The sequence below is a fragment of the Hemibagrus wyckioides genome, linkage group LG06 (assembly GCF_019097595.1).
Source record: "Hemibagrus wyckioides isolate EC202008001 linkage group LG06, SWU_Hwy_1.0, whole genome shotgun sequence".
Taxonomy (NCBI): Eukaryota; Metazoa; Chordata; class Actinopteri; order Siluriformes; family Bagridae; genus Hemibagrus; species Hemibagrus wyckioides.
The window spans coordinates 36,203,640-36,217,358 of record NC_080715.1 but is presented as its reverse complement, the minus strand read 5'-3'; the positions used below and the strand labels follow the sequence as shown (position 1 = coordinate 36,217,358).

Genomic DNA, 13,719 nt, shown 5'->3' with positions numbered 1-13,719 from the left:
GGAGATAATCAGTGTTATTCACGTCACCTCTCAGTGCTCAGAATGTTATGCCTGATTGGTGTACCGGTTCTGTCTGGAGAAATGAGACAATATTATTCTTACATTTCTTAACAGAGAATGTGAAAAGCTGAGTTGAAATCTATTTATCTTATGTATCGCTTGTAATCAGTATGGTCTTTGTTTTAAAAAATGGATAAAAGTGGGATCACTATACTTGTAGCTTTGTAGCGTTGCTTCCCTGTCAGCCTTTTAGCACCGATGCAGAAAAAGCTGTCAATATGTATCTGTGTGAGTCAGGAAGCCAGCCAGCCGGCCAAACAGACAGTATAGTGCTGTTTGAGTCATGCTGCATTGTGTGAGATTAATGCTGAAAAATGTGATACAGCCTCTGTTTAATAGGACTGGCTGTACGGAACATGTCAGCCAGGCAGTGCTGTAGGATTACAGCGCTATTATTCATTGTTCAAGGACCAGTAACATTGCATCGACAAAATACAATTTAAGATGCTGTGTGTGTTATTGCAAGTAAGCAGAAGCATGAGATCAGACTCCAAGCCTTATAATGTTATTATACAGCATAAAGTAATCTTTCCGTCTTTCCCTCCCATTCATTATTATATAAATATTCACATGATTAAACTACATGTACTATCAATAAAGCTTTTTTCTATCTTTTTTTTGCAGAGATATTTTCTCGTAGGGAGTAATAACGCTCAAACCAAACACCGTGTCCTGAAGATCGACCGAACTGAACCACGAGATCTGGTGATTATTGATGACAAAGTGAGTATCTTCTTGTTTAGAAGTAATCTTTCCTGACAAGCAACACTAAACGTGCCCACATATCAACCCCGACCCCCAACCCTGAAGCCGAGAGCAATCTTCAGCGACTGTTTTGGGACAGTCACACGATTCATAAACCAGGAATCGATTCTGAATGAGTCGGTATCATAAGTCCAGCTTTATTTCATCTCATCTGACCTTCAGATGTGCTGAGAACCCCAGGCTTTGTTCTTCTTGCTTCAGGACTTTTTCTTGTGCATCTGATGTTTGAATCCTCTCCAAGCCGAAGATATGTCCTTGCATCACCTCTGACCATCTTAATCCCATCAGCATTTCCTGATTGCTGAAATTAAATCAAATTAATTTCAAGCAAAACTCTGCAGTATTCTGTGGAATTTTTCCAAATGATCGCAGGTTTGGGCCAGGATGTATTTTCACAGCACACGTTCAGCCTGCTTTGAATCACGTGTGAGGAACACGGGTACAGCTATTAGAGAAATTAGTTTCATATGTGTCTTCAGCCTTCTGGTGGTCCAGCAGCAGGATCCAGCGCTCTCGTTGATGCTGACTGGGTTCGATTCCCAGGCAGGGCATTAACTCAGCCACTGAAGAGTTAAATCTCAATGCCGGTCCCAAGCCTGGATTAAATGATAGGGTTGCTTCAGGAGGGGAATCCGGTGTAAAACCTGTGCCAGATCAAAAAATGATCTGCTGTGGTGACCCCAACAGGGAGCAGCTGAAAAAACAACAACAACCAAATAACATATGTGTCGTCATTGGTAAGACTTTAAAAGAAAAATCTTGTGCTGGAAATTTCAGCAGCTCAAAAAAAGGTAGTAAAACTCAGCAGGTTGCATCACAAATCATGTATTTTTGGCAACAATCATAGCCTGATTAAATGAATAATAACCTTATTTGGAGCTGATTCTGACCCAGACACATCCATAGATGACTAATAAACTTAACAGAAAGTCCATGTTGCTCCCTACACTGGCTTCCTGTAGCGTCCTGCATCAGATTTAAAACACTGATGCTTGCCTACAAAACCAAAAACGGTCCACTTACCTCGAAAGCTCCCTCATAAATCGTCCAGCACTGCTTGACTTGTCCCACCATCTCTTAGGGTACAATGACGGTTCACATCAAGGTACACTTTTTCTCTCTTCTGGCAGCTGAGTGGTGGAGTGAAGTTTCTCTAGATGTCCGAACAGCTGAGACACTGGCTGTTTATCAAACACCGTCTAAAAACCTGCCTCTCCTTGAAACACTTAAAAGCAAACAAAATTTTTTTTTTGTCTTTGGCTTTTCTTGATATATTTCCTTCGAGACTGTTCTTAGTCCATGATCAAGTGATACACTATATTGCTAAATGTTTTGGGACACTCCTTCAAATCATTGAATTCAAAGGTTGAGCTTGGCCTCTAAGATCCTCCAAACCAAACTCACTCATCCATGTCTTTATGGACCTTGCTTTGTACAATGGTGTACAGTCATGTTGGAACAGGAAGGGGTCATCCCCAAACTGTTCCCATAAAGATGGGAGCATGAAATTGTCCAAAATGTCTTGGTATGCTGAAGCATTAAGAGTTCCTTTCACTGGAACAAAGGGGCCAAGCCTAACCACTGAAAAACAACACCTGAATTCAATGATTTGGAAGGGTGTCCCAAAACTTTTGGCAATGTAGTGTACCACTGACAAAAAGGTATCCAGGTATTTCACATCACTCCATGGTGCTTATCCATAATTCATAAAGTATGTATAAATGTATATAAATGCCTTTCATATATCTGACCTCTGGTTTTCTTTCATGTCTTGTGTGTTCTTGTGTCCGTGTTCAGCATGTATATAGTCAGCAGGAAGTCCGAGAGCTTTTGGGGAGGCTGGACTTAGGAAACCGCACAAAGATTGGACAGAAAGGTTCCTCTGGGCTTTCCAGGGCTGTGAATGCCTTTGGAATTGTAGGTAAGGTGCTGTTTTAAAAATACTGAAATAAAATAATGATTTTATGAGCATTTCAGGCTCGTCATTTTTTATGCACAAGAAACAAGGACGCATTCAGACTGCTTTGTGTGAGTTGAGAGGTTTTGACAAATTTCTCATCAATGATTTGTTCTCGCTCCTTCGGGTGGAAATGTCAAGTCGAACTCGAGGGTCACGGCAATCAGACTAGAAATAAAGGATTAGAAATGAAGTCATGGGAATAGACCAGGCCGTGCTATAAAACCACTCGGTATATTTGCAGTGGAGTTGCTAGGGAGTTACCATAGTTGATATGTGCTTCGTTCAGACTGTAATGTTTGTTTTCGTTTGATTTGCCTTTTTCTAATACTTTTGTTAACTGTATTTTGTTTTCGTGTCAGTAGAAACTAGCTGTTAGCTCACCGGATTTATTATACGGAATATAACTGCAGTCAAAATGATTACCAGTCACAGCAAACAAGCTTTGTTACAAATACGTTCTTTACACGTCATTTATTTTTAAGTAGCTACAGCTAGCTATACAGATGATGTATTTTACTCTAGCATGCTATCTAGCGAGGCTAACGGTGTTTGTGAGATCTCTTTTTAAAAAAACGATCGAAAAGCAAGCGGTTTTAACGTATTAACACAAAGTATTAGCTACACGAAAACGAATAGCTAGTAGAGACGACGAGCCTTTCCTGCTTCAGTGCGGTGCCTGCTGTTTATTATAAATATTATAATTATTATTACTACTACTACATTAATTTACTTAGGATAGCCTTTAGCTGTAGCTATTTTCCGACTCGTGTCACACATCTGTGGATCATACGGTTTAAACGAAATGATTTAAAGTGATCTTCCAAAGTAAGAAATTTTAAAGAGAGAAAGATGCGGTCTACAACTTTCTAGACAATTTTTTTTTCCGGCATGACACCGTAAGAGCGACGGAGACGGATGATTACTGCTCAATTCTTGACCCACATAGATTACATTGTTGACTGTTCGTGCGATGAAGACGATTACACGACGCTCTCATCCTCGGCTTTGCCTCCTATCGCAATTACTCCTCTTATGCAACCCTACAATGGTATTGAACAACTTACCTGAAGAGGGAGAAAAGGATTAGGCTACAAATGACGCACAAGCGTAACAGGGCTAGTCCAGTGTTTGGCGTGAAACGCTGGATTATTGACCTATTTCTAGCTTTTTTTTGTGTGTGAGTGTGTGCATTTCCTTTCTGTCATTTTGATCAGGTAGCCTATAATTGGCCTGGAACATATAATAGCAAGATTTTGCTTATTTTCTGAACAGTAAACACTGTAATGTACCACTTTTGGTTAGTCATGATGAGCAAATGTCCTCGTGTAACTTCATGACTCCTGTTTCTTCGTGACTAATATATGTCATGTCAGAAACTTCCAACAATGTTAAAACTTTTTTTAGTTTTTGACTTTTTGGTGCTAATAAATTGCTCTGCATTTGCATCCACTCCCTCTGAGTCTGCTTGGTGACATCATTTATATTTAAGTAGCTACTTCTAGCTATTTGAATGATGTATTTTACATTAGCAGGCTATTGACTCTTCAGGATGTACCATCTAGCTAACAGCATTCCTCCTGCCTGGCTTTACCCAATATTTAAAATGATCCAAAGCAAAATTTCTGGTTAAATTTTCGGAAACAAAGTAATAGTTATCTGGAAAAAAAACTAGTTTAGATGACGATCCTTTCCTGCTTAAATGTGCTGCTTTGTTTTTAAACTGTTTTCATGCCATAATCACAGCAGTGTTGCAGGAGCTATATAACAGCTAACAATATCTAAAATGTCTTATCGATTAATAAGATATTCCTCCGTCCTCTTCTAGGCTTTGTCCGTTTCATGGAAGGCTACTACATCATTCTGATCACCAAGCGACGCAAGATGGCCGACATCGGGGGTCACTCCATCTATAAAATTGAAGACACCAACATGATATACATCCCTAACGACTCAGTCAGAGTCACACATCCTGATGAAGCCAGGTTAGTTTATGTCTAGGTTTTATATTTGCCATTAATGAAAAAAAAACATGGAAAAAAATGAATAAGTATTAGTGAAAAATAATAACAATGATAATAATAATCCATTTTGCCCTTGACTGAAGGAACAAATTATTAACCGTTTGATCCAGCATACAAAAACCAAACTCACTCCACACTGGCAATTCAAATGAAGCCCAATTTTGTGAATGTTCACAAAAAAACCCACTAATTCTTATTCAATTAGAATGAATTAATCTAATTTAAAATCTAAATTAATCAATCTAATGAAAAATCTTCTCAATTTTCGGACATGACGTTTAGTAGATCAGGCTGAATATGTAATCAGCAGCACTTTCCATCCCACTTTTCTTTTCCCTTTGCCCTACTTTTTGCACGATCCTCCTACCAGTTAATACGTTTAAGGTTAGACACACACACACGCACACACACTGTTGCGTGTTGTCTCTGAGTGTTTAGGTTTGTACGTCAGTTTCATACAAAAACGTGCAAGTTTTTTTTTGCCCTAATTACACATAAGGACAAGTACAAACAGTTAAGTGCATCTGACTCTGTGTGGTGTGTGTGTATGTGTGTGTCAGTGTAACAGTTGCCTCGTGCCGTCTTGGCCAAGCATGTGTCACACTAACCTCATTCACACTCTCTCTGACTCGGTACACCAGCCCTTTAACTTATTCTTGCACTGACCTACTTCTTTGCAGTATACACACACCGGCCACTTTAATAGGAACAACTGTGTAATGATTTAATTCATGCAGATTCAAGTCAAGAGCTTCAGTGAAGGTTCATAGGATCTGTGTGGACAGCCTGTGACCAGGAGACAGCCGTGGACAGAGCCACTTGGGGACTTTCACACCGTCACAGATCTGCCGTTACATCTGTTAGCTTGCGAAAACAAGGAATTAGTGTCTATAATGAACTCGGGAACTACACTGACCTAATAGTTTCTCATGGTTTCTCTTGGTTGCTCTTGTAGAAGGACATTATTTAGTTACATTTACATTATTTACTGTCCAGTGTCACCCAAATAAGATGAGGTTCCCTTCTGAGTCTGGTTCCTCTCAAGGTTTCTTCCTGATATCATTACGGGGAGTTTCCTTGCCAGCGTCACTTCAGGCTTGCTCGTTATGGATAAAATAGTAACTTTAATTTAAACGTTATATTTTTTTTCTTCTCTGTTTCGATTCTTCTGTAAAGCTGCTTTGAGACAACGTCCATTATTGAAAGCGCTTTCGAAATAAATTGAATTGAATTGAATATCAAAAAAATGATCTCCGTGACCGATCGGTATTTTAGAATCTGGTGGTCTCATATGCAACAGCCTTGAGAGTTTAGAGACAATAGTATGAGGAAACAAACAAACAAACTAGAAACTGGACAGTTGAACATCACCTGATCTTGTTTTTTCTGTCTGGAGCTTCAGATTCCAGGAAGTAGGAGCGTAATGATTAAAACTATTGATCAGGTTCTGAGTTCAAATCCCAACACCTTTAAGCTGGGCCCTTGAGCAAGACCCTTAACTCCTCAGATATTTAGGCATTTTCCAAATGAACTAAATTTACATTTCTGTTCTTGGCTGCTGTAAGTAGAACCTGATGAGGTCTTTTACTGTTGCAGCTCCTCCACCTCAGGTTTCTGTGATGCTTTTTTTGCTCACTAGAGTTGTAAAGAATGATTATTTCTATTACTGTAGCCTTTCTTTCTTTCTTTCTTTCTTTCTTCACGCCATTCTGTGTTAACTCTAGAGACTGATGTGTGTGTGAGTGAAAATCTTAGCAGATCAGCTGTTTCTGAAATATTCGAATAACCAAACCACGGTTAAAGACACAGAAATTTCTGATATTTGATGTTGGGACATTTTCACGGTCCTTATCAGGTTGTAAACTACCTTAATATGTACAGTAGCTCCTCGATCACTGATCTTCAGCTGAGACTAAACAGGAACAGGACATGAGTAATCTCTTCTTACTTGACATAATTAGCTGAATATGATCAACTTCATGCAATTATTTTAATGTCACACATGCACTGGACCATGTTTGCTTTACCTGTTAGGATTTTCTGTAACCACCATCTCATTATTTCTACAGATATGTGAGGATATTTCAAAACGTGGACCTGTCGAGTAACTTCTATTTCAGGTAAGTGTCCTCAGTTGTTCTCCACAGAGCGACTAAGCTGCCACATGTCCTGCTTCCAGTGTGTGTGTGTGTGTGTGTGTGTGTTTAAGTACGTCCTGTTCAGAACACAGATTGGGTCTTAATTTAGCAGCACCTGAGATCAGAGTTGATCCTGTAACAGTGTAACGAGCACGGGGCAGGTCGGCCTGTGATGCATAGCAGGTCCTTGATGATCTTGGGTTACATTTCTGATACTCGGATTATACGTGTTGCTGTGTTCGTTTGTCCTTGTCTCTCTCTCTCTCTCTTTCTCTTTTTGTTGTTGTGAGTATATCAAAAGGAGAACAGGATATTCTGTAATTTGGACCTTGGATTTTGGATTTGTGTGTGTGTGTGTGTGTGTGTGTGTGAGTGTGTTTAAGCATTCTTGTTGGAAGTACAGTAACACTGTTGAATATCAAATGTAGATGAATTGCATGTACACTATATTGCCAAAAGTTTTGGGACACCCCTCCAAATCATTAAATTCTGGTGTTGTTTTTCAGGGATTGGGCTTAGCCACATAGTTCCAGTGAAAGGAACTTCAGCATACCAAGGAAGGGGTCATCCCCAAACTGTTCCCACATAGCTAGGAGCATGAAATTGTCCAAAATGTCTTGGTATGCTGAAGGCATTAAGAGTTCCTTTCACTGGAACTAAGAGGCTGAGTCCAAACCCTGAAAAACAACACCTGAATTCAATGATTTGGAGGGGTGTCCCAAAACTTTTGGCAATGCAGTGTATATTGTAATTAAAACTATATGATATGTGTAAGGTTTCTAAGGAATTCAGGTCTCATCATGGTCACTTGACGAGGTGTCACTGATGTGTTTGCACTGTAAAATTTGACTAAAAGAATGAAAACGTTGGTTCATTTTCCTCGGAGTTGTTAGAAATAGGTTTCCGCCTGCTCTGAATCATACATAGAGATAAAATAGTGCTACAAGATCACTTTAATTTGAATGAATGATAAACAGTTAGAGAGAGAGAGAGAGAGAGAGAGAGAGAAATAATGAAGCTCTCAGTTGAACTACTTCACCCATAAATTCTCCCCACATTTAAACTCAGACACGGAGATAAAGTAGTGATAAGATTACATTCGATGCCTTAAATTCAAATAAATAAAACGCTGTTATTGTGAGTTAAATGACACGCAAAAATCTTGCATTTAGCTGAGTGAGGTCATTAAGAAGTGTTTATAATATCTGTGTGCTGACTGACTGTAACTGTGTTGCTATGGTTACACTGGACCTCAGTACGTTTAACAGACACACCTTCCAACCAATCAGAGTCGAGTATTCAGACAAACTGTGGTGTAATATATATATAGAAATTTTATTTAAAAAAATATATATATATTATTGCCAAATGTTTTGGGACACCCCTCCAAATCATTGAATTCAGGGGTTGGGCTCGGCCTCTTAGTTCCAGTGAAATGAATTCTTAATGCTTCAGCATACCAAGACATTTTAGACAATTTCATGCTCCCAACTTTGTGGGAACAGTTTGGGGATGACCCCTTCCTGTTCCAACATGACTGCACACCAGTGCACAAAGCAAGGTCCATAAAGACATGGATGAGTGAGTTTGGTGTGGAGGAAGTTTACAGAGTCCTGACCTCAACCTGATAGAATACCTTCGGGAGGAATTGTGGAGACTGTGACCCAGGCCAAAACTGGGACATCTGTCTTTACATACACATGAATGTAATATGGAGCTATAACAACACTTCTAGGAAGGCTTTCCACAAGGTTGTGTGTAGAGTGTGTTTATGGGAATTTTTGTCCATTTCTCTAGAAGTGCATTTCTGAGGTCAGGCACTGATGTTGGACGAGAAGGCCTGACTTGCATTCTCCTCTTAAAGTCATCCCAAAGGTGTTCTATCAGGTTGAGGTCAGAATTAGAAAGTCCTCCACACCAAACTCACTCATCCATGTCTTTATGGACCTTGCTTTGTGTACTGGTGTACAGTCATGTTGGAACAGGAAGGGGTCATCCCCAAACCGTTCCCACAAAGTTGGGAGCATGAAATTGTCCAAAATGTCTTGGTATGCTGAAGCATTAAGAGTTCCTTTCACTGGAACCCCTGAAAAACAACATCTGAATTCAATGATTTTGAGGGGTGTCCCAAAACTTTTGCCAATATAGTGTGTATATACACTATATTGCCAAAAGTATTCGCTTACCCATCCAAATAATCAGAATCAGGTGTTCCAATCACTTCCATGGCCACAGGTGTATAAAATCAAGCACCTAGGCATGCAGACTGTTTTTACAAACATTTGTGAAAGAATGGGTCGCTCTCAGGAGCTCAGTGAATTCCAGCGTGGAACTGTGATAGGATGCCACCTGTGCAACAAATCCAGTCATGCAATTTCCTCGCTCCTAAATATTCCACAGTCAACTGTCAGCTGTATTATAAGAACGTGGAAGTGTTTGGGAACAACAGCAACTCGGCCACGAAGTGGTAGGCCACGTAAACTGACGGAGCGGGGTCAGCGGATGCTGAGGCGCATAGTGCGAAGAGGTCGCCAACTTTCTGCAGAGTCAATCGCTACAGACCTCCAAACTTCATGTGGCCTTCAGATTAGCTCAAGAACAGTGCGCAGAGAGCTTCATGGAATGGGTTTCCATGGCCGAGCAGCTGCATCCAAGCCATACATCACCAAGTGCAATGCAAAGCGTCGGATGCAGTGGTGTAAAGCACGCCGCCACTGGACTCTAGAGCAGTGGAGATGCGTTCTCTGGAGTGACGAATCGCGCTTCTCCATCTGGCAATCTGATGGACGAGTCTGGGTTTGGCGGTTGCCAGGAGAACGGTACTTGTCTGACTGCATTGTGCCAAGTGTAAAGTTTGGTGGAGGGGGGATTATGGTGTGGGGTTGTTTTTCAGGAGCTGGGCTTGGCCCCTTAGTTCCAGTGAAAGGAACTCTGAATGCTTCAGCATACCAAGACATTTTGGACAATTCCATGCTCCCAACTTTGTGGGAACAGTTTGGAGCTGGCCCCTTCCTCTTCCAACATGACTGTGCACCAGTGCACAAAGCAAGGTCCATAAAGACATGGATGACAGAGTCTGGTGTGGAGGAACTTGACTGGCCTGCACAGAGTCCTGACCTCAACCCGATAGAACACCTTTGGGATGAATTAGAGCGGAGACTGAGAGCCAGGCTTTCTCGTCCAACATCAGTGTGTGACCTCACAAATGCGCTTCTGGAAGAATGGCCAAAAATTCCCATAAACACACTCCTAAACCTTGTGGACAGCCTTCCCTGAAGAGTTGAAGCTGTTATAGCTGCAAAGGGTGGACCGACGTCATATTGAACCCTATGGATTAGGAATGGGATGTCACTTAAGTTCATATGCGAGTCAAGGCAGGTGAGCAAATACTTTTGGCAATATAGTGTATTTGCACTTCTGTAGGTCTTTAAGAGGATAGAGAATATTAAGAGGAAGTAAATTGACTCATGACTGATTATAGACCCCAGACCTCTGTGTTCTTGTTTGCTCCACTCCTGACCCCAGATAAATTTGTCAGACAGGGCTGTGTAGTGTTTTACTCCGATGTGTGTGTAATGTAATAACACGAGCGTGACATGTAAATGTCAAGTACGGCTGACACTATTATTAATAAATGGAATTGGCACAGTCTAGAGGAGGCTGTTTGCTGAGAGACGCCAAGAGGAAATGCGAAGGAGCTGGAGAGATCCATGGCACAGATGGGAGAAGCTGTTCCACAAAACTGGGGCATTTCCAGTTTGACTGAAAGGCTTCTTGCTGTGATTGGGGAAAAACCAACAGTGCAAATCAGCCTGAGAACACCATCACCCCCTGCGGTGAAGCATGGTGGTGGTAGCACAAATATTGTTATATTATGTTATATTATGCAACCTAATAATGATTTATTTTATTTTTTATTTTTTGCTTTATTAGCTGCGGTGACAGTGAAAATTTATATAAATAATATATAAAAATAATAAAAATATATATAATAAAAAAATAAATAATAAAAATATATCATAAATAAATAAGATTTTTAAAAAAATGCTTCAGCTACAGCATTGGTTGTTAGGATATGATCCAGTTTGTCATATTTTTTAAAATATTTTATATTCTAATATATTTCTGTAAAGCTGCTTTTTGTGACAATGTGCATGAAAAACTGTTTGTTGACAAAGCAGGCTTTTGGTCAGTGTTGATGTATTGTGTGAACTGCAGATCACTCCCTCATTATGTGATTGCTGTGACCTTTGGATTTTCTTTGACCTGTAGTTACAGCTATGACCTGAGCCACTCTCTGCAGTATAACATGACTCTACTCCAAACACCCTATGATCATGGAGAAAATGAGGAGCTCCACACCAGTAACAGCAGCAAACAGGACAGTTTTGACATCTTTGAGGATGAAGGCCTTCCTACGCAAGGTCTGTCTCTCTGTCTGTCTGCCTGCCTGCATGTCTGCCTCTCTGTCCATCTGTCTCTGTCTGTCTGTCTGCCTGCCTGCCTGCCTGCCTGCCTGCCTGCATGCCTGTCTGTCTGTCTGTCTGTCTGTCTGTCTGTCTGCCTGTGTACCTCCCTCTGTCTGTTTTCCTGTATGCCTCACTGTCCATCTGTCTCTGTCTGTCTGCCTGTCTGCATGCCTGTTTGTCTGTCTGCCTGTCTGCATGCCTTTTTGCCTGTCTGTCTGCCTGCCTGTTTGCCTGTCTGCCAGTATGCCTCTCTGTCTGTCTGCCTGCTTGCCTGCCTGCCTCTCTACCTCTTTGCTTGTCTGTCTGACTGTTTGTCTGCCAGTGTGCCTTTCTGCCTGTCTACCTGTATGCCTGTTTGTCTGTCTGTCTGCCTGCCTGCCTGTCTGTCTGTCTGTCTGCCTCTCTGTCTGCCTGCCTACCTGCTAGCCTAATACAGGCTGCCTTCCTGTCTGCCTGTCTGTCTGCCTTCCTGCATGTCTGCCTGTATGTCAATCTGTCTGTCTGCATGTGTGCCTCTCTGTCTGCCTGCCTTGTGTCTCTATGTCTGCCTGCCTTGTGTCTCTCTGTCTGTCTCCCTGCCTGTTTGAGTGTGTGTTTGTGTGTCTGTCTATCTGTCTGTCTGTCTGCATGTATGCCTCTCTGTCTGTCTGTCTGTCTGTCTGTCTGCCTGCCTGCTTGCTTATATTTCTGCCTTCCTGTCTGTCTGTCTATCTTTCTATGTGTATTACTTTCTTGTACACTTACATTTCCCCTTCTCATTTCTCAGACTTTTGTGTTTGTCACTCCATCCCTGCTCTCTATCTCTATATATTTGTGTTTATCTCAGTTTCTTTTGCTGTGTCTCCATACTTTGTCACCTTTCTTCCTGTATGTCTGTCATGTTTATCTGAGAAATAAAACACTTTTGTTATTTCGTTATAACATCGGGGAACATCCAGTGAAACCAGTTTGATCCTGTTAGCATTTGACCTGAGCCACTGTGTTGTAATCGTTTTCCCCCTCACTGTATCTCACTACACACATCTATTACTATAGACCAGATTACACCCTAGAATGACCGCATTAACCCGAACCTGAGTTTCGGATCATAGTCTGAGACTCTGGTCTGGAAATCATCAGCACTGACCTTCAGCTTCAACACCTACAGCATGAGTGTGTGTTCTGTGTGTGAGTCTGATTGTGTATCTGGGTTTATTTCAGTGGTTCACGGCTTGAAGAATGAACCCTATGCTAAATACGTGTGGAACACTCGACTACTGGAGAAAGTTCAAGACACGGTGCATCCAGACTGGCTGCTGTACATCATCCACGGCTTCTGCGGCCAGTCAAGTATCCTTAGACCTGTGTGTGTGTGTGTGTATGGGTTTGTGTTCATGCATGTGTGTTTGTGTCACTGTTTGTGTGTGTACGTTTGCGCTTGTGTGTGTGTTTGTGTGTGTGATTGTGTGTCTGTGTTCCTGTTTGTGTGTGTGTTTGTGTCTCTGTTCGAGTGTGTGTGTAGGTTTGTGTTCGTGCGTGTTTTTGTTTTTGTGTCTGTTCGTGTGTGTGTGTAGGTTTGTGCTCGTGTGTGTGTGTGTGTGTGTGTTTGTTTTTGTGTGTTTGTGTCACTGTTTGTGTGTGTGTGATCACGTGTGTTTGTGTGTATTTGTGTCTCTGTTCATATGTGTGTGTGTAGGTTTGTGATCATGTGTGTTTGTTTCTGTATGTTTGTGTTCCTGTTTGTGTGTGCGTGTATGGGTTTGTGTTTATGCATGTGTGTTTCTGTGTGTGTGTGTGTGTGTATGTATGTGTGTGTGTGTAGGTTTGTGTTCATGTGTGTGGGTTTGTGTGTGTGTGTTTGTTTCTCTGTTTGTTTGTGTGATTGTGTGTGTAGGTTTGTGTTCATGCGTGTGTGTGTAGGTTTGTGTTCATGCATTTGTGTTGTGTGCGTGTTTGTGTCTCTATTTGTGTGTGTGTGTGTAGGCTTGTGTTCATGCGTGTGTTCATGCGTGTCTCTATTTTTGTGTCTGTATTTGTGTGCATGTGTGATTTTTTTCTGTTTGTGTTTGTTTCTGTGTGTGTTGTGTCTCTGTTTGTGTATGTGTGTGTGTGTATATATGTAGGTTTGTGTTCATGTGTGTTTCTGTGCGTGTGTGTGTAGGTTTGTGTTCATAACTCTGTTTTTGGGTGTGTGTGTACGTGCACGCGTGCATGCTTTCCTGATTCATTTTTGCAGTAATCCAGTGGAATTCTTGAATGAATGGAATGAGATATTTAATGTTAGTCTCTTGGCCTCTTCAGTGTTTCTCTGACCTTCCATCATTTTT

At 41.2% G+C, this 13,719-nt stretch overlaps 1 protein-coding gene across 2 annotated transcripts in view; it reads left to right on the top strand.

Annotated features, from left to right (window-relative positions):
• The window catches only part of fig4a (FIG4 phosphoinositide 5-phosphatase a), a 53,912-nt gene that overhangs the window by 1,698 nt on the left and 38,495 nt on the right, over window positions 1-13,719 (top strand). For both annotated transcript variants that reach the window (XM_058392672.1, XM_058392671.1), the window contains exons 3-8: window positions 685-783; window positions 2,623-2,746; window positions 4,611-4,767; window positions 6,876-6,926; window positions 11,217-11,368; window positions 12,614-12,742. In XM_058392672.1, coding sequence (XP_058248655.1) covers window positions 685-783; window positions 2,623-2,746; window positions 4,611-4,767; window positions 6,876-6,926; window positions 11,217-11,368; window positions 12,614-12,742 — 712 coding nt within the window. The remainder of the gene's footprint in view (window positions 1-684; window positions 784-2,622; window positions 2,747-4,610; window positions 4,768-6,875; window positions 6,927-11,216; window positions 11,369-12,613; window positions 12,743-13,719) is intronic.